At 40.8% G+C, this 22136-nt stretch overlaps 1 protein-coding gene across 1 annotated transcript; it reads left to right on the top strand.

Moving 5' to 3' along the window:
* The first annotated feature begins 868 nt into the window (after window positions 1-868).
* On the top strand, window positions 869-9302 carry LOC119916216 (chromobox protein homolog 2-like). Its single transcript, XM_038736148.1, has 5 exons — window positions 869-998; window positions 1093-1136; window positions 3859-3924; window positions 4765-4834; window positions 4909-9302. The coding sequence occupies exons 1-5, from the start codon at window positions 933-935 to the stop codon at window positions 6352-6354; spliced, it is 1692 nt and encodes a 563-aa protein (XP_038592076.1). The 5' UTR covers window positions 869-932; the 3' UTR covers window positions 6355-9302.
* The last annotated feature ends 12834 nt before the right edge of the window (window positions 9303-22136 follow it).

Below are 22136 nucleotides of genomic sequence, written 5' to 3'. Positions count from 1 at the left end.
CACACAATTATTTTTCACAAAGTATTTGTATATGTATTAAATGGTTCTTTGTTTTTCTGTGTTCAGCTTTATTGTCCTTGTTTTTACTTCTTTGTTTCCATCTTTCTGCATGTACTGTGCAAACTTTCTGATTCTACAAGCATCTCTAAAGCTAATTAATATGTTGCAGTTAATGATTATTTTCTCACTTGATTGATTTTCAAAACTCTGAAAACAGTGGCAAATGCCAGTTACCCAGAGTCCAAACTGATGCCAACGCAATGTTTTCTTTGTCTAACAGCATAAAGCTCAACAGTGTTAAAAATAAATTAAAATAATTAAAAGGGAATTTATACATCCCACATTAAAATGTTTATACAAATATCAAAGTTGTTGCCAGTTAATCTCAATGTCAGTCTAATAATACAAATACCTCAATTTGTACTGCAGTATATGTACTTAATTACTGTCCATCTTTGATTATTAGTATTTGTCCACTAGTCACATGTAACTCTAGTAAACTGTCCACACAGTCCTATCTTTATTTTTCTATATTTTCAAAAATCGTTATTATCATGATCATTATTATCACTACAACGATTTATTAATTACACTTCTGCCAAATGATTCTGTAGTACACCTAATTTAATTGTATTTATTTTTATATATTTTATACATAATTATTATCATTGTTGTTGTTGTTGTTATTATTATAACTATTTATTATAATTAGTCTTTATTTTTATTGAATGAAATGAAATTTAATTTAATTTAATTTTAATTAAATTTGTATATTACGCATTTTATAGTAATAACTTATATTATTATTATTGTTGTTGTGTCTTTTATTTTTATTTTCTGTTTCTCTCTGCAACCAGCCCTACGGAACAGGACCTACGGTGGCCGTGCGAGGTAAAAAGCGCGCAGGCAGCCCGTTCGGAGGGGCTGTAGTAATGGAGGGGGTCACAGTCGGCCAGGTATTTGACGCGGAATGCATCCTCAGCAAACGGCCGAGAAAGGTAAGAAACCGCCGCCCGCGGCCCCGGGGGCCGCCGCTCCGGACCCGGACCCCTTCCTCTGCGTGTCCCTCACGGTTCTTTGTCTCTCCCGCAGGGCAAGTTTGAGTATCTGGTGAAGTGGAGAGGGTGGTCGTCCAAGTAAGTACGCTAGCTAGCATCCTGCGCTAGCCGCCGCGGCTAACGACACATAACAGCAGCTCATAACACTGAAACAGCGGACAAAGCCCGAATCTGCGGCCGAGCTCTGAGCTCCTGGGCCGGATCTGTAGCTTCACTACGGGAGGGGGACTTCCAGGGTTCACTTTGATACACACGATGGAGAACAGACAGCGGTGCAGCCATTACTGCTCTTATTGTACTGCGAGCAGCTGATGCTAGAGCCAACAGCGGACCTGCAGGGTCCACATCAGACCAGTAACAGGCTGCAGGGTCCACAACAGACCAGTAACAGGCTGCAGGGTCCACATCAGACCAGTAACAGGCTGCAGGGTCCACAACAGACCCGCAACAGGCTGCAGGGTCCACATCAGACCAGTAACAGGCTGCAGGGTCCACATCAGACCAGACCAGTAACAGGCTGCAGGGTCCACATCAGATCAGACCAGTAACAGGCTGCAGGGTCCACATCAGACCAGTAACAGGCTGTAGGGTCCACATCAGATCAGACCAGCAACAGGCTGCAGGGTCCACATCAGACCAGACCAGTAACAGGCTGCAGGGTCCACATCAGACCAGACTAGTAACAGGCTGCAGGGTCCACATCAGACCAGACTAGTAACAGGCTGCAGGGTCCACATCAGACCCGACCAGTAACAGGCTGCAGGGTCCACATCAGACTCACAACAGGCTGCAGGGTCCACATCAGACCAGTAACAGGCTGCAGGGTCCACATCTGACCCACAACAGGCTGCAGGGTCCACATCAGACCAGACCAGTAACAGGCTGCAGGGTCCACATCAGACCAGTAACAGGCTGCAGGGTCCAGTTCAGACCAGACCAGTAACAGGCTGCAGGGTCCACATCAGACCAGTAACAGGCTGCAGGGTCCACATCAGACCAGACCAGTAACAGGCTGCAGGGTCCACATCAGACCAGTAACAGGCTGCAGGGTCCACATCAGACCAGTAACAGGCTGCAGGATCCACATCAGACCAGTAACAGGCTGCAGGGTCCACATCAGACCAGACCAGTAAAAGGCTGCAGGGTCACATCAGACCAGTAACAGGCTGCAGGGTCCACATCAGACCAGTAACAGGCTGCAGGGTCCACATCAGACCAGTAACAGGCTGCAGGGTCCACATCAGACCAGTAACAGGCTGCAGGGTCCACATCAGACCAGTAACAGGCTGCAGGGTCCACATCAGATCAGTAACAGGCTGCAGGGTCCACATCAGACCAGTAACAGGCTGCAGGGTCCACATCAGACCAGTAACAGGCTGCAGGGTCCACATCAGACCAGTAACAGGCTGCAGGGTCCACATCAGACCAGACCAGTAACAGGCTGCAGGGTCCACATCAGATCAGACCAGTAACAGGCTGCAGGGTCCACATCAGACCAGTAACAGGCTGCAGGGTCCACATCAGACCAGACCAGTAACAGGCTGCAGGGTCCACATCAGACCAGCAACAGGCTGCAGGGTCCACATCAGACCAGACCAGTAACAGGCTGCAGGGTCCACATCAGACCAGACCAGTAACAGGCTGCAGGGTCCACATCAGACCAGTAACAGGCTGCAGGATCCACATCAGACCAGTAACAGGCTGCAGGGTCCACATCAGACCAGTAACAGGCTGCAGGATCCACATCAGACCAGACCAGTAACAGGCTGCAGGTCCACATCAGACCAGTAACAGGCTGCAGGATCCACATCAGACCAGACCAGTAACAGGCTGCAGGGTCCACATCAGACCAGTAACAGGCTGCAGGGTCCACATAAGACCCGCAACAGGCTGCAGGGTCCACATCAGACCAGACCAGTAACAGGCTGCAGGGTCCACATCAGACCAGACCAGTAACAGGCTGCAGGGTCCACATCAGACCAGTAACAGGCTGCAGGATCCACATCAGACCAGTAACAGGCTGCAGGGTCCACATCAGACCAGTAACAGGCTGCAGGATCCACATCAGACCAGACCAGTAAAAGGCTGCAGGGTCACATCAGACCAGTAACAGGCTGCAGGGTCAACATCAGACCAGTAACAGGCTGCAGGGTCCACATAAGACCAGTAACAGGCTGCAGGGTCCACATCAGACCAGTAACAGGCTGCAGGGTCCACATCAGACCAGTAACAGGCTGCAGGGTCCACATCAGATCAGACCAGTAAAAGGCTGCAGGGTCAACATCAGACCAGTAACAGGCTGCAGGGTCCACATCAGACCAGTAACAGGCTGCAGGGTCCACATCAGATCAGACCAGTAACAGGCTGCAGGGTCAACATCAGACCAGTAACAGGCTGCAGGGTCCACATAAGACCAGTAACAGGCTGCAGGGTCCACATCAGACCAGACCAGTAACAGGCTGCAGGGTCCACATCAGACCAGACCAGTAACAGGCTGCAGGGTCCACATCAGACCAGACCAGTAACAGGCTGCAGGGTCCACATCAGATCAGACCAGTAACAGGCTGCAGGGTCCACATCAGACCAGTAACAGGCTGCAGGGTCCACATCAGACCAGTAACAGGCTGCAGGGTCCACATCAGATCAGACCAGTAACAGGCTGCAGGGTCCACATCAGACCAGTAACAGGCTGCAGGGTCCACATCAGATCAGACCAGTACCTGAATCTATCAAACAGGAGATTAATCCTGACCAGCTTTGTGAAAACGTCCCTTTAAAACAGTTTTTCTGGTGTTTTCAGGCACAACAGTTGGGAGCCAGAAGAAAATATTCTGGACCCGAGGCTCCTGGCGGCGTTTCACAAGAGGTGCGTGTTGGTTTGAAGGTGGATTATTTTTATGGGACATGATGAGCTGATTTCAGATATCTGTGTTTGTAACAGCTGATAAACAGAGATCCTCTAGATTCAGCAGAGGGCGCTCTGCAAATAACCAAACAATAAATCCCATCATGCACTGAAACAGCTAACAGCTGTGACAGCGAGGATGTCCCGGACTGATGAGAGACGTGATGTCACTATAAAATAAAATGAGCAAACTGTTGAAATCACAGCCTTGCAATGTTAATAATTAATGAATGAATGAATATTCTTAACTTGTTTTTACAATCTCTCAGGTTTATATTGAAAAACAAAAAGTTGTTGATGATTGAAATGGATCGTGTGTCCCTAACTCCTCCTGCAGTAACAGACGTTCACTTCTTAGCGTTGCGAACTGCATCGTCATCTTTGGTGATTTTGAGTTGATCCAAACTGAAACGGCCAAATTGGCCTGCAGGCCACGGGAATTTGGCCCGGCTCTCCCGATGGCCAGTCCGCCACTGATGAGTACCGACACTTTTCAGTTCTCGTGACCACCGATACATCTGATCTAACATCCTCAGATATCAGTCCCACATCGGCTGCGCTCTATTTTTCCATGTGACGTTTTTTACAACCATCTAAAAACAGAAAATCCTGTGTTTGATAAATGACTTAAAGGATGAAGCAATTAAACAATAACACATCAAAAATGCTAAGAATGAAATTCATATTGAAAACCAGAGCTTTCAGCCAGATGAAAGGGCTGAGCGGGGGGTCACAGCCAGACTCTGTGGACCAGTTTAAAGTTGTCGTGTGTTTTGAAAGATTGTGTAAATGTGTTTTTAGAGAACAAGAGCGGGAGCTTCTGTTCCAGAAGAAAGGAAAGAGGCCGAGAGGACGTCCGCGGAAGATTCTGGTAATTCCTCTCGACGTTTCACTTGTTGTGACGCAGCAAGATGTTTCGCTCATTCTTCTTCTTTCTCTTTGTAGCCGCCTGAGCCAGCTGCTATAAAAGACAGCCGCTCCTCATCCTCTTCTTCCTCTGTTCTTTCATCATCGGCCTCCTCGTCTTCCTCAGAGGATGAAGAGCACACAAAGAAGGCGAAGCCCGGCCCTCGTGTCCACCCGGCCCCCCAGAAGAGGCCTCAGATCATGCTGGCCCAAGCAGATCCTCCACACAAGAAGAAGCGCGGGAGGAAGCCGCTCCACCCCGACCTGAGGGCTTTAAGACAAGCAAAGGGCAGACCGCTGGCGCCACCGCCGCTGCCGCCGCCTCCAACGGCTCCTCCACGTCACCACCAGGTGGTCAGAGCGCCCAGGGAGGAGCCTCGACCCGGGGTGAAGAAACCTCTGCAGCCGGCCAGCTTCACCTACACCGGGCTGAGCAGGAGCTCCAGAGAAGAGGCCGCCTCCGCCTCGCACACCTCCCCCAGCTCCTTCTCCCAGACAGCCGCCTCCAAACCCGGGTCCCTCAGCTGCATGTGGACCAGTCGCTCCATGTCTCCGTCCTCCGGCTCCTCCTCCTACAACAGAAGCAGCCCGTCCCCCCAAAGTAAGAACTCTCTGTCCGAGCTGAAGCGCTCCATCTCAGAAACGGGCAGCAGCAGAGCAGACGGCTTCAAGGCGTCTGCTCTGAAACAGGGTGGAGGTTCGGGGTCGTTGGGTTTACACAGCAGCTTCACGGGAGGCCAGGCGGTCCAGCGCTCCCCGCTGGGCCAGAGGAGGCAGGAGGGCGTCGGAGGTCAGACCGGGGTGGTCCAGCACAAGCAGCACTCCAGCCTTTCCAAACAGTCGTCCTCGCAGACGCCTCGGGACCGAGCCAACCAGGCGCTCAGCCTGCGAGCGCTCAACCTGCAGAGCGTCAGCAAGCCTCCGGCGGGCAGCAGCCTTCAGGGAAACAGCATGAGCGGCGGCGGAGCCGCGGCGTCCAGGTCCAGCTTAAGGAGTGGCGGCGGCATTGTTGTGAAAGGAGGTGTGGCGAGTATGAAAGAGATTCGAACCTCAGCCGGCGGGCAGCGCTCTGCTGTGGCAGCGGGCGGCGGCGCCGAGCAGGGGAGGTTACGGCAGGACAGGGGGAAGGAAGCATTGGCAGAGACTAAGAAGCTGGCGGGAAGCGGCTCCGGCCGAGGGAACGGCGGCGGGAGGCACGAGGACAGGAAGCACGGGCTCAGCTCTCAGAACCGGAGTCTGAACGAGCTCAGCACCGGCGACTCCGACGAGACCAGCAGCAGCGAATCGGAGCACGGCGCCTCCCTGTATCCAAACAACAGCAGGCCCAGCCTCGGCAACACAGAGTCTGACACGGAAACGGACTGGCGGCCGGCCCGGAGCCTCCTGGAGCACGTGTTCGTCACCGACGTCACGGCCAACTTCATCACGGTGACGGTGAAGGAGTCGCCGACCAGCGTGGGATTCTTCAATTCACGGAATCACTGAAGGACGTCAGCGATGGTGCCTCAGTCTGCAGAGCTGAGCGGACCGGACTGTCTAACCACGCCTCCTACAGCGGCGCTCAGGGTTCCTGCACCGCTCCGAGATTTCACTCTTTCAGCTCTTCATAGAAATGCACAAGTTAGGGAAACTCATCGCGTCCAAACAGACGATACAGCTTCTGTGGTTTCATCAACCCGGCGATGTTACATAAAGTAGGAGAAGACAAACACACAGAGGAGTGGGAACCCTGACGTTTAGACGCCGTTTACACCTGACATTAAAACGCAGTCTGTGTCCGGAGAAGGAAAAGTTCAAGGCCTGTTAGATTAAACGTCTGGGGTGGAGGTCATGGTGCTGAATGGAATCCAAGCTTCAGGTCAGATCTGTCAAATTGTTCCCCCTTCCATCTCAAAACAGTGGCGGTAAACGTATGTTGGTTTGTGGTACTGAACCTAAAATTTATACCAGACATAAAGTCCACGTTGCTCAGAATAATCCCCAGATTTGTAGAAAGGAATATCTGGCTCTGAGAGATCTGTCGCCACCTCAATGTATGGCCTTTCTTTTTAAAGTGGAATTTAGTTTGTGGTTGGAGAAATTTAAAACTGGAAATCTTTTTTTCCCCTGAAATACGATCCAGTTGCTCAGAAAAACCACAGACCTCACTGAGGATAGCTGGTGGCATTAAATTCTAACATTTTTGAATGGAGTTTGGTTTGAGGTTGCTCTGCTCTGCTCTGTCTTACAGCCCTTTTTTTAAATTCAGATTTCAACTGCATGTGATGGTCACCGTGCTCAGTAGTCGCTATTTAAAAGCAACTAGTACTTTTACTTATTAGTTACTAGAATTATTCCCGTTTTACTAGTAACAACTGATTAGATACTAGTACTTCATTTTTAGTAATTGCACGTTTTTCCCATTAAAATCTACGGGGCTCTGCAGTTCAGATATCACCTGTAGTGTTAGTTATGAATAACTAACTGAATAGTTACTAATAACTATTTCCATTTACTAGTATTATTTAGATACTAGTACCTATTCAGTATTTACTAGTAACTGTTCCAAAAGATACTCGTAACTTTTTAATTCTTACTAGTAAAATGGAATAATTAGTAGTACCTAAAAATGAAGTACTAGTATCTAAATAATAGATACTAGTAAAATGGAAATAGTTTCTAGTAACTAATGAACAGGTGATATCTGAACTGCCTCGTTGATTTTAATGGGAAAAACGTGCAATTTAGTCACTAGTAACTAAAAATGAAGTACTAGTATCTAATAAATTTTTAACGGTAACATAAACAAAAATAGTTTCTAGTAAGTAGGGCTGAACGATTTTGGAAAATAATCTAATTGCGGTTTAAAAGGTGATTGATTTTTAAGTTCTTTACCTTCTGTATTATTCATAATGGAGAAGCAGTAAATCTGTGCAGTCTGACCAACACAATATTAGATAGATTACACACCCTGTTCTTTCTTGTAGGTCAGGCCGGTGTTATGATGAAATTAGGTGCTGCATGAATTATTAATATGAGCAGTGGTGGAGAAGAAATATTAAATTATAATAATATGAGAAAGATAATTTGAGAGTCAAGTCATGGCATTAAATAATATGATATAACATCATCAGGCCGGCCTACAGAGCACAAGAAAAACTAAGTTTGCTCAATACAAACCCCCACAGTTCAACCACCAATTAATGCGTCCTGATCTCAGGTCAGATCTCCCAGGAGTCTGTCTTTCTGTGTCCCAGTAAGCAAACAAAAAATACTCAGTTTGAGGTTGAATTCAAAAGCTGGCCAACGAAAATAAAACCAAGTGACGCCTCTTGTGTTTAATAAATGAGCTTAGTAATTCTACTACAAACACCGGAGCTCCCCGCAGCCTGCGATGCTGGTCAGCAGCTCTGGCTGTAACTCAGGACAGACCACCACGTAACCCGCGGGGGGCGGGCGCTACTTTCATTCCCTGTGTGACACTAAAGTTTCTGCTTCGTCTGCAGACTGGTTTAATTCTCGCGTGTCATGTGACCAGAGCGATAATATCGCAGATGCAATTAATCGTTAAGTAGCTGTTAAATGGCGACTAGTAAGTTTAAGGAGTAAATGTTACATCGGCTCGCCACAGTTACCACATAACTGCTAGTTGAAAGCCCCAAAAAATATAATAAGAGGACCTTGAGTAAAGTTCCTAAATGAAAAGTGTTCAGATTTAGTAGCTGCTAATAAAAACTTGATCAAATCAAGTGACGAATTAATTAATCATTGCTGCCTGTAGTTCTTGGCTCAGTTTGCGTTTTATTGGAAGGTGTAAAAACGGGGTTTAAAAGCGACAGATGGATGTGCGACTCCACCTCCCCAGTGCCTCAGGTTCTTCCCAGAGACCACCGAGCCCACTGCCACCGTTCAGCAGCTTGTGATGATTAGTTTGAGTAGGACGTTTGTGCTTGTCGGACCTGTATCCAAACTAAATATGTGGCTTTATTCAGGGCAGCATGTTTAACAAAATATTCAAAACAAAACAAAAAAAAAGAAGTGAAGTCCGTCTGTGATCACTCAGTTTTCATCCATCCGGGTTTTTGTAATCGTCTTTCAGTTCTCTTTGGACCAAAGGTGTTACGAATGTGAATATTCTTGTTTTTAATTTGTGTTATTGACAGTATTCCTTGCACTACATACAGTATAAATGTAAGCTGATTTCTTGTCATCTCAAAAGAGACATTTCCATTCTCACCTATATTTACCAGTTTTATACCATTTTAATACATTTGCTGTCACAGTGTCTTTTGGAGTTGAAAATATCTGTTAATTTATATTTGTAAATATTTTTTTTTCATGTGATATCTGATATCTATCTGGTGCTCACATTGGCTTACTAGCTTCAGATACTTGTGCCTCTCTGCCATTTTGAAGGTATTTGAAATAAACCAGAAGTACCTAAAGATTGAAAACGTTCCTGTGTGGATTCTCTCCAGTATGCAGGTGTTCTGGGTTCTGCTGTTCACGTCTTCACCAGCAGGTGTTGCTGCAGGGCAGTAAGTGCAGCTTCTGTGTTTCTGGGCAGAAGAAGAATAGTCAGACCCACCTCCAGGTGTACTGTTGGTCTGTTTGTGATGGTGGATCAACGGAAAAATATTAAATCGCTGCAAAGGAACTGAGTCCCAGTTTAATACTGCAGATTAACAGAAGACCATATAAAAAGCATTTAGAAAACATGTCGATGAACCGAACAAACTTAATAATCCGTGCTTAATGAACCCAAACAAATTCACTGTGAATGGATTAGCAATCGAGTGGGCGGTTTAATAAATCCGTCTGCACCGTGACGGAAGGTAAAAATAAATGAAAATGGTTGTCCAGTAGAATAATTAAAGTTCAGTGGGAGGATTTATAAAATCAGCAAACAATTGCAGTTTTTCTCGATTGCTTAAACACATTTCTTGAAATTATGCCTTTACTCTAAACACAAATCCACAACTTGTCACCCAATTCCCCAAACATCCTATTTACACATTAAAATGAAGTGCTCCACTCAAAACCATTCAAGCTTGCTGAAAATCCAAATTTTGCAGACATCACACACACGCCCTCAAAAACATATACTGAAAAACAATTTGCCAAATACTGTACTACAAAAAAGTTTTAAAAAATGTTGCTTCATATAAAATTGGTGCAGTGTGACTTGTTCTGTTGGAACAACAGGAAGTGGTGACTCACTATCCTTATTATCACCATCCATCCATCCATCCATCATCAACTGCTTATCCTGCGTACAGGGTCGCAGGGGGGCTGGAGCCAATCCCAGCTGAAATTGGGCGAAAGGCGGAGTACACCTTGGACAGGTCGCCAGTCCATCGCAGGGCTCATTACTAGTTATTATTATTAAATACTATTATCATCATCAGTTTCATTTTCATTACATACTATTATATATTATTATCATCAGTTATCATTATCAATAGATATTATCATCAGTTATCATTATATATTGTTATCAGTTATCATTACATACTATTATATATTATTATCATCAGTTATCATTATCATTATATATTATCAGTTATCATTATTAGATATTATCATCAGTTATCATTATATATTATATCAATTCTCATTCTCATTATATATTATTATCAATTATCATTATCAATAGATATTATCATCAGTTATCATTATATATTATCAGTTATCATTATCATTACATACTATTATATATTATTATCATCAGTTATCATTATCATTATATATTATCATCAGTTATCATTATTAGATATTATCATCAGTTATTATATATTATATCAATTCTCATTATCATTATATTATTATCAGTTATTATCATTAGATACTATTATCATTATCATTATGTTATTATCATCAGTTATCATTATCATTACATACTATTATATTATTATCATCAGTTATCATTATCATTAGATACTATTATATATTATCATCAGTTATCATTATCATTACATACTATTATATATTATTATCATCAGTTATCATTATCATTAGATACTATTATATATTATTATCAGTTATCATTATCATATATTATATCAATTATCATTATCATTATATATTATTATCAGCAGTTATGATTATCATTACATACTATTATATATTATCATCAGTTATTATTATCATTAGATACTATTATATATTATCATCAGTTATCATTATCATATATCAATTATCATTATTATATATTATTATCATCAGTTATCATTATCATTACATACTATTATATATTATCATCAGTTATCATTATCATATATTATATCAATTATCATCAGTTATGATTATCATTAGATACTATATATATTATCATCAGTTATCATTATCATATATTATATCAATTATCATTATCATTATATATTATTATCATCAGTTATTATCATTAGATACTATTATATATTATCATCAGTTATGATTATCATTAGATACTATTATATATTATCAGTTATTATTATCATTACATACTACTATATTATTATCATCAGTTATCATTATTACATATTATATCAATTATCATTATCATTAGATATTATCATCAGTTATCATTATCATTAGATACTATTACATATTATTATCATCAGTTATCATTATCATTAGATACTATATATATTATTATCATCAGTTATCATTATCATATATTATATCAATTATCATTATCATTAGATATTATTATCATCAGTTATGTTTATCATTAGATACTATTATATTATCATCAGTTATTATCATTACATACTACTATATATTATTATCATCAGTTATCTTTATCATTAGATACTATTACATATTATTATCATCAGTTATCATTATCATTAGATATTATTATCATCAGTTATCATTATCATTAGATACTATTACATATTATTATCATCAGTTATCATTATCATTACATACTATTATATATTATCATCAGTTATCATTATCATTAGATACTATATATTATTATCATCAGTTATCATTATCATATTATATCAATTATCATTATCATTAGATATTATTATCATCAGTTATGTTTATCATTAGATACTATTATATTATCATCAGTTATTATCATTACATACTACTATATATTATTATCATCAGTTATCTTTATTACATATTATATCAATTATCATTATCATTAGATATTATTATCATCAGTTATCATTATCATTAGATATTATCATCAGTTATCATTATATATATTATATCAGTTATCATTATCATTAGATATTATTATCATCAGTTATCATTATTATATATTATATCAATTATCATTATCATTAGATATTATTATCATCAGTTATCATTATCATATATTATATCAATTATCATTATCATTATATTATTATCATCAGTTATCATTATTAAATATTATATCAATTATCATTATCATTAGATATTATTATCATCAGTTATCATTATATATTATATCAATTATCATTATCATTATATATTATCATCAGTTATCATTATATATTATATCAGTTATCATTATCATTATATATTATTATCATCAGTTATCATTATCATTAGATACTATTATATATTATCATCAGTTATTAATATCATTACATACTATTATATATATTATCATCAGTTATTATTATCATTAGATATCATTATTATATTTCCTGTAACTGCAGCTGCTAAACAGTGAAATGAAAAACATCTGAAATATGAAAACAAAAACACTTGTGTGTAGTTGCTGAGTAAATTCACTTAGTTACACCAGCAACTCATAACACACACACACAGAGGTGATGTGCAATGTGTGTGTGTGAGTGACAGAAGCTATCACCTCACAAAGCTGCAGATTCAGTGATTTATGGCCAGCGAGGTGGAATTTCCCCAAAATAAGTTTGAGTAAACAGGCTGCGACAGAGGGGCCCTCACAGGACCCTGGTATGCATAAACAGTTTGAACAGTGTGGGGCAGTGTGAACCCCCCCACCCCCACCCCACCCCCTTACTGCACACACATACACACACACACACACATACACAGTCTCAGTTTGCAGTAAATTTTCAGTTTTAGTTTTTGCACTGATGATTTAAATTCCACTCAGAGATAACACACACACCTTCTGACAGCATGAAGTCATTTATTTTAATGGTGAATGACCGACAGCGACACACCACTGCCCCCCTGTGGCCGGTGAATGTTGAGGAACAGGAAGAAGAGTGGAAGTAGTACTCTTTAGTATCTTTTACTACATGTAAAAATACTCTGATATAACTCATGCCTTTAAAATCCTACTTAAGTAAAAGTTTTATCAGCAAAAGGTACTTAAAGTTACAAAGGTAAAGTACTTGTTATACTGATAATATTTCACTTTCAGTTATAAAATACTAAATATTTTTGAGAAAACTTCCTTTATAGAACTGCTATATTTCAATCAAGCAAATATTTATTAATTATTGGAAATTTTATTCTACATATTCATGTGAAATTGTGTGCTGCATGTAGGTAAATTTCACATTTTCAATACAAAAATAGCTGAGATGCTTATAGACCCACACACAGCCTTGCTTCACTGTCTTTGTAGGGACCTGTCAGTGACATAATGCATTCCCTAGCTCCTTACCCAAACCTTAACCATCACTACTACATGTCTAAACGTAATCCTACCCCTAACCTGAGCCCCTAAAACTTGACCATCAAATTGCCCTTTAAATTTGTGGGGTCCAGCATTTTATATATATTATTTTATTTAATATTCAGTATTCTCTGTCCAATAATGCAGTTTTTAAAGATTTTAACACATTCCACAACAAACAGGATATGTACTCGTTATTAGTACTATTTATCATTACACTTCTTTCAAATATTCTTTCCACACTCTTATTTATATTTTTATATTTATTTTTATACTTCTTTAAATGCTACTTACCAACTTTCTATTATTAGTCCTGTTCCTTATACCTTGATGTGCAATGTGAGCGTCTGTGACGCAAGAAGAAAAGAAAAGTAAGTATTTCTGACTCTGATTTCAGTCCCCACAAAGCTGTTGGACCCAACAAGTGTGGTGGAATCCTGGTGTTTGGACCCCATGACTGTAGTAAAACAAGCTCCCACACACAAACACATGCTGACAGCAGCCGGCGAGAGTCTGTCTGAGTCTCCCTGTTGGTACAAACACAACCAGACTGTCATCAGTCTGCTGCTGCACCAACACCACAGACCTTCAGACCTGGACCCTGTTAACCCTGTCAGTCCCAGCTGTGAGGCTCACACACAAACCGATTGGACCAACACGCTGTCAATCAATATATAGATTTTTATTATGATTTTTGTCAATAATGCACTGCCTAGTAGTTGACCGTTGTCCCCTGTGATTTCAGTAAAATATTTTACTATTAGTTAAGAGGCTGTTGTGAGCTCAGAGTTTCTGTCAGTTTCACCTAAATCCTCCCAGACGTGTTTCTGTTCTTTAATCAGACATCTGATCGTATCATTTCTAATAAAATCATTTCTACATGTTATGATAATCCATCAAGAAATCCTGACTGCAACTATTTACAGCAAATAAATCTTCATTTTCAAACAGTCCTGGTTATTCTGAAAAGAAAATGTGCAACACGTCCGTATTTGAAGCTAATGAGAGGATTTGAGAGGCTGATCAATGGGAGTGGGATGAATCCACTTCACTCATTATTCTGTTGTCACGTTCAGCTCATACACTGACAAAGGAAAAGGAAAAGGCTTTGGGCCCAGACGCTTCAGGTAGAATTAGTGCTTCTTATGACTGACTTTTGAGGATTACCAGCTGATGTAGCTAGAAGGATACACAGTTAACGAGTATATTTATCGCTTGTTTTTAATAAAATGGCCGTCCTTTTAAGTAAAAACACCAAGTGCACCGCTGAGGGTTTAACTGCGCATAAACTTGTCCAAGTTTTCAATGTAAGTCCGTCACGGCCAGTCGTGTTTATTGTTTATATTTGGCGTCACGCACCACCATGCACCTGAAACGAGGTCGGATATTTCAACTCGGAAATTTCCCAGTTCCGAGCGGTCTGGAACGCAGCATTACCTCCTACAAAAACAATGCTGACTGTGCATTCAGACCAAATGCGCATTTAATCCACTTGAGGGTTTAATCACTGGACTACTGCCAAGTGTTCACACACAACACGATAATGAGAATAAACACAACCCGCGAATACTACAGCTGGATGAACCCAAAGTAAACATTTTGCTGTGATTTAATTCCAATAAATGGATCAGACCGATGCCGAAATAACTACAAATGTAAATGTTCAGTATTTTTATAGTATCTTTCTACACACTGGTGGAACAGCCACCAGGGGTTCAGTATCTTTTCCAAGGACATTTCGACGTGCAGCCTGGAGGAGCCGGGGATCGAACGGCCGACCTTTCAATTAACAGGCAACCCGCTCGACCTCCTGAGCCACAGCCATGCTTTGTCAGGTTTGTCAGCTAGACAACAACTTTTTAAATGTTTGTTTTCTGAATGGAGTTCGGATCGATCAGGGCTGCGCTATGCTAACCTGTTCAAAGATAGTGAAGTACAACGACAGCTAAAATCACGTAACAGACACATATTTTCCGAACTTGGTTCAACTTCCTCACTTTCTTTTCGCTGTAGGAAAGGGAGGGGGAGGGGTGAACGGTGCATTCATGTTGTGTCGGAATAATCAGAATCTTTTCTTCCTGTGAAATGAAGTGTACATGGGACATAAAGGAATGTACAGAACTTTGCTAAATCACATATTGTATAAATATATTTTGCAAACGTGTAATTAATATGTAATATGTAAACAGTTAGTTTGCTGTCCATGTAGAGTGAACTGGATGTCTGCGTGTTGTTTATCTGCTCTGATAGTGTTAATTAAGAACACATGAACACACAGTGAAGTCAGAAATGGGACCGTCCGAGGAGCACTAGATGCCACTAAAACCTTTAAAGCCTGCCAACTTTTTATTTTGTGTGTTAACGTTCAGGACAGATGTTTCATACAACTGATGGAACAGTTACGGGTCGGTGATAAGGTGGCGGTGAGACAGACTGCTCACATTTCTTCTTCCAGCAGGATTAGATTAATGAGCAGCGAGGGCGGATGTGAAACAATGCTGTGTGTTTTTAAGAACTACACAGATGGCAGCTCCTGCAGCGATGTGTGTTTGTGTGTGTGGGGGTGGATGCTGGCGGCAGTCGGCTCGGCGGTGGGCGGCTGCAGATGCCGGCTGTCTCCTCGCACCAGAGTGAAAACCTTGAAACGTCTCGGTGTGACATCCGACTTCTCCCACTCGTCCTACCTGTCAGAACCTGCCCACAGTTTGTTTCCACAGATCCATCCCTGCTGTGCATGTGTGTGAGTATGAATAAATACATACATATTTATATATTTATTCATACTCACACACATATATAGACATATGTGTATGTGTGTGTTACGTTCTTTATGAGTCATGTGCCCAATAATTACAGTGAAGCAGTGAATGAAATGCTTGTTCTGAGGCTCCTCCAACTGTGCTCACACAAAAATATGCAAAAGGACACACTGCACCGTCCACAGGAATGAGGGGTGGATCGTTATTTATGTGCACCTGTACTCAGAGATGCTCACAAGTCTTTGAGCTAGAGTCCAAGCAAAGTCTCAAGTCTCTCGTGGTTATAATGAATGTTGTAACACCTGCTGCGTTCAATCCAGGCTGCTTATAAAACTGCAGAGCTATAAGGGGTTCTGTAACTGTAACCTGTTTTTCACTGACAGAGCACAACCATGTAATGTACAATGCAATCAATGCATCAACTACTGTAAGTCAACACACCGTGCAGACTCTCAAACCCAGTGTAACGTTAACTAAATAAAACTAATGTTGAATGATCAACTATAAACCTGTATCCTGTTTGCAGCCAGCGGGATGTAAATGATTACGTTAATCGACAACCATAAGTTTGGAAAGTAAACAAACGCTCATTCTTCTTTTCTTAACGAACGACAGTCAGAGTTAACCTCTCCTAGGTCGTAGCTGAAGCAAGAAGCAAGCTAACGTTAGAGGGCCAATGCTGAGCTAAACATATTCACTAACCTCAGGTTTTATGAAGTTTTAAATCCAAATTTATGATGAACAGCTCAGCAGCTGCTGCTGTTTGTTGTCTTCTCTCACGTGCGGCCGCGCGCAGCAGATGCTACGTGTTACGTAGGCAGCTTATAGGAAACAGAGGGACGGAATAACAGCAAACTCATCAGACGTTTCCTAAAAATAAATATTGTTAATGAGTCCCGCGCCTCGAGTCCGAGTCGAGTCTGAAGTCTTTTGAGGACGAGTCTCAAGTCGAGTCCTCATCTCTGCCTGTACCTCACCTCAAAGACCTCTGCGATCTATGAGTCTATGGAAATTGTGAGTGTAATGTCAGAGGTCTTGTCTGGTGCTAGTGAGGCATTTGATAGGGTGATAGCGTGAGAGTGACACATGTGGACGCTTGTTCCCCTTGGTGTCGATTTTAACACCCTGGGTAACCTTTTGCGAGAATAAATATGAAACGTCCGGTTAGAAAATCAAATCAAAATAAAACTAGTGGTTAATGTTGTGAAATTCCGCAATTTAGTTAGGTTTAGGAAAAGGTCATGTTTTGGGTTGAAATAATAATATTACTTATCTGACTCAACATACTCAAGTTAAGTAACCTACAGTACCTAAATAAAAACACTGAATGTTGATTTTTTTGTTTCACACAGGAAACGAACTGCTGAAAGGTTTCTGGCCCAATCACCTCCTTACTCTGGATTTTCTGTTAAATATTCTACACTAGTGTTACATTCGTCAAACTAAACTAAACGAAATATCTTTGTCAACGACCTTTTAACGCTGGCCGGGGCGACGCCTGCTGCATGAGGAAACCGTTACTGTGGATGATGCGAACTCTGGTGAACACAACATGCTCAGGAGAAAGAGGCGCTTAGATGTTTGGTCCCATTTCAAATACAAAAAAACAATTATATCGGATGGCAAGAAATGTGGTTTTAAGATTTCTGGAAATATATATATATATAAAATGTACTTGAAGCGGCATATCAGGGCTTCCCACAGTGCGTTACAAACCGACGTCAAGAGGTCTTGACAAAGCGCCCATATGTGACGCCCTGGGACGAGGATGTGTTGAGAGTACCCTGGAGCCTCTTCAGCCTGCGGAGGAAGAAGAGCTGTCGTCTCGCTGTCTCTGTGGTGGTGCTGGTGAGTCTAGTTCAGGTCCTTGCTGATGTGGATCCAGAAAAACCTGGAGCTGCTGACTCTGTCCACCATAGTCCCATTGATGGTGATAGGGGCGTGTCCTTCAGCCCCATCACTTCCTGTACTCCAATAGGTCGATACTTGATGTCTCCAAAACGACATTTCTGAGCGTTTTCTGTTCCCCATTGCAACACAGGGAGGTTACAAAACGTACCAGCTTTGCAGGTCATGCATTCTGTTTCACATGTCTGTTCTAGGCTGTGATTGGTTGAAGCACAAAAAGTGACACTGAAGAGCAACTCTGTGAACTTGCTGGGATTAAAAAAAAGCACCCGATCTTCTCTCTACTCCGTCTCCGCCGGTGGAGAGGGCAGAAAGAGTTACCCACCGGCAGCTTGTGAGAAGTCCCGGTAAGCCAAAGAATAAAATGTAACAGTGCTGGTTCTGGTCAAAGCAATGTAAAAACGCACAGTGAATGCTGTAAGCTGAAAGCAAAAGCAGAATACCGGACATTTTGGCTGATTTAAAATTCCCAGACGCATCTTTAAGGTCTCAAAAAGAGAACATGTCCAGGAAAAAGAGGACGTATGGTCGCCCTAGGTACGGAGCTTTGGGGGGCTGTCAGTGTCTTTGACAATGCTTCATAAAAGATGTGAACACTAGCCACAAAACAAAAAAACCCCACAAAACTTATTGCTAACACTAGCAACTTAAGGCTACATGAAACGCCACAAAACTAAAAAAAACACAAAACTTATTGCTAACACTAGCAACTTAAGGCTACATGAAACACCACAAAACAAAAAAAACCCACCAAAATTATTGCTAAAACTAGCTAACTAAAGCTACATGAAATGCCACAAAACTAAAAAAAACCCACCAAAATTATTGCTAACACTAGCTAGCTTATACTACATGAAACGCCACAAAACTAAAAAAATCCCACTAAAATTATTGCTAACACTAGCTAGCTAAGGCTACATGAAACGCCACAAAACTCAAAAACCCCCACCAAAATTATTGCTAACACTAGCTAGCTAATACTACATGAAATGCCACAAAACTCAAAAAAACCCCACCAAAATTATTGCTAACACTAGCTAGCTAATACTACATGAAATGCCACAAAACTCAAAAAACCCCACCAAAATTATTGCTAACACTAGCTAGCTAAAGCTACATGAAATGCCACAAAACTCAAAAAACCCACCAAAATCATTGCTACCACTAGCTAGCTAAGGCTACATGAAACGCCACAAAACTAAAAAAATCCCACTAAAATTATTGCTAACACTAGCTAGATGAGGCTACATGAAATGCCACAAAACTAAAAAAATCCCACTAAAATTATTGCTAACACTAGCTAGCTAGGCTACATGAAACGCCACAAAACTAAAAAACCCCACCAAAATCATTGCTAACACTAGCTAGCTAGGCTACATGAAACGCCACAAAACTCAAAAACCCCACCAAAATCATTGCTAACACTAGCTAGCTAAGGCTACATGAAACCACAAAACTCAAAAAACCCCACCAAAATTATTGCTAACACTAGCTAGCTAAGGCTACATGAAACGCCACAAAACTAAAAAAATCCCACTAAAATTATTGCTAACACTAGCTAGATGAGGCTACATGAAATGCCACAAAACTAAAAAAATCCCACTAAAATTATTGCTAACACTAGCTAGCTAAGGCTACATGAAACGCCACAAAACTCAAAAAACCCCACCAAAATCATTGCTAACACTAGCTAGCTAAGGCTACATGAAACGCCACAAAACTCAAAAACCCCCACCAAAATCATTGCTAACACTAGCTAGCTAAGGCTACATGAAACACCACAAAACTCAAAAAAAACCCACCAAAATTATTGCTAACACTAGCTAGCCAAGGCTACATGAAATGCCACAAAACAAAAAAAAAAACACCAAAATTATTGCTAACACTAGCTAGATGAAGCTACATGAAATGCCACAAAACTCAAAAAACCCACCAAAATCATTGCTACCACTAGCTAGCTAAGGCTACATGAAACGCCACAAAACTAAAAAAATCCCACTAAAATTATTGCTAACACTAGCTAGCTAATACTACATGAAATGCCACAAAACTCAAAAAACCCCACCAAAATTATTGCTAACACTAGCTAGCTAAGGCTACATGAAACGCCACAAAACTCAAAAAACCCCACCAAAATTATTGCTAACACTAGCTAGCTAAGGCTACATGAAACGCCACAAAACTCAAAAACCCCACCAAAATTATTGCTAACACTAGCTAGCTAAGGCTACATGAAACGCCACAAAACTCAAAAACCCCCACCAAAATCATTGCTAACACTAGCTAGCTAAGGCTACATGAAACACCACAAAACTCAAAAAAAACCCACCAAAATTATTGCTAACACTAGCTAGCCAAGGCTACATGAAATGCCACAAAACAAAAAAAAAACACCAAAATTATTGCTAACACTAGCTAGATGAAGCTACATGAAATGCCACAAAACTCAAAAAACCCACCAAAATCATTGCTACCACTAGCTAGCTAAGGCTACATGAAACGCCACAAAACTAAAAAAATCCCACCAAAATCATTGCTAACACTAGCTAGCTAAGGCTACATGAAACGCCACAAAACTCAAAAAAAAACCACAGAAATTATTGCTAACACTAGCTAGCTAAGGCTACATGAAACACCACAAAACTAAAAAAAATCCCACCAAAATTATTGCTAACACTAGCTAGCTAAGGCTATATGAAACGCCACAAAACTCAAAAAAAAACCACAGAAATTATTGCTAACACTAGCTAGCTAAGGCTACATGAAATGCCACAAAACTAAAAAAATCCCACCAAAATTATTGCTAACACTAGCTAGCTAAGGCTATATGAAACGCCACAAAACTCAAAAAAAAACCACAGAAATTATTGCTAACACTAGCTAGCTAAGGCTACATGAAATGCCACAAAACTAAAAAAATCCCACCAAAATCATTGCTAACACTAGCTAGCTAAGGCTACATGAAACGCCACAAAACTCAAAAAACCCCACCAAAATTATTGCTAACACTAGCTAGCTAAGGCTACATGAAATGCCACAAAACTCAAAAACCCCCACCAAAATTATTGCTAACACTAGCTAGCTAATACTACATGAAATGCCACAAAACTCAAAAAAAACCCACCAAAATTATTGCTAACACTAGCTAGCTAATACTACATGAAATGCCACAAAACTCAAAAAACCCCACCAAAATTATTGCTACCACTAGCTAGCTAAGGCTACATGAAACGCCACAAAACTAAAAAAAACCCACTAAAATTATTGCTAACACTAGCTAGATGAGGCTACATGAAATGCCACAAAACTAAAAAACCCCACCAAAATTATTGCTACCACTAGCTAGCTAATACTACATGAAATGCCACAAAACTCAAAAAACCCCACCAAAATTATTGCTAACACTAGCTAGCTAAGGCTACATGAAACGCCACAAAACTCAAAAAACCCCACCAAAATCATTGCTAACACTAGCTAGCTAAGGCTACATGAAACGCCACAAAACTCAAAAAAACCCCACCAAAATTATTGCTAACACTAGCTAGCCAAGGCTACATGAAACACCACAAAACTAAAAAAAATCCCACCAAAATTATTGCTAACACTAGCTAGCTAAGGCTATATGAAACGCCACAAAACTCAAAAAAAACACAGAAATTATTGCTAACACTAGCTAGCTAAGGCTACATGAAATGCCACAAAACTAAAAAAATCCCACCAAAATCATTGCTAACACTAGCTACCTAAGGCTACATGAAACGCCACAAAACTCAAAAAACCCACCAAAATTATTGCTAACACTAGCTAGCTAAGGCTACATGAAATGCCACAAAACTCAAAAAACCCCACCAAAATTATTGCTAACACTAGCTAGCTAATACTACATGAAATGCCACAAAACTCAAAAAAACCCCACCAAAATTATTGCTAACACTAGCTAGCTAAGACTACATGAAATGCCACAAAACTCAAAAAAACCCACCAAAATTATTGCTAACACTAGCTAGCTAAGGCTACATGAAATG

Source organism: Micropterus salmoides, unplaced genomic scaffold, assembly GCF_014851395.1.
Source record: "Micropterus salmoides isolate LMB-PRFRI ecotype aquatic unplaced genomic scaffold, ASM1485139v1 Ms_hic_scaffold_21, whole genome shotgun sequence".
Classification (NCBI taxonomy): domain Eukaryota; kingdom Metazoa; phylum Chordata; class Actinopteri; order Centrarchiformes; family Centrarchidae; genus Micropterus; species Micropterus salmoides.
Note: the sequence above shows the minus strand (reverse complement) of the source record. Positions and strands in the feature narration are given on the sequence as shown.

What these genes read in the sequence shown, in the direction of transcription:
- LOC119916216 (XM_038736148.1), top strand. Translation starts at nt 933, where the DNA reads ATGGAGGGGGTCACAGTCGGCCAGGTATTTGACGCGGAATGCATCCTC. An exon ending in TGGAGAGGGTGGTCGTCCAA is followed by an intron (nt 1,137 to 3,858) that starts GTAAGTACGCTA and finishes TGGTGTTTTCAG; the next exon opens with GCACAACAGTTGGGAGCCAG. An exon ending in GACGTCCGCGGAAGATTCTG is followed by an intron (nt 4,835 to 4,908) that starts GTAATTCCTCTC and finishes TTCTCTTTGTAG; the next exon opens with CCGCCTGAGCCAGCTGCTAT.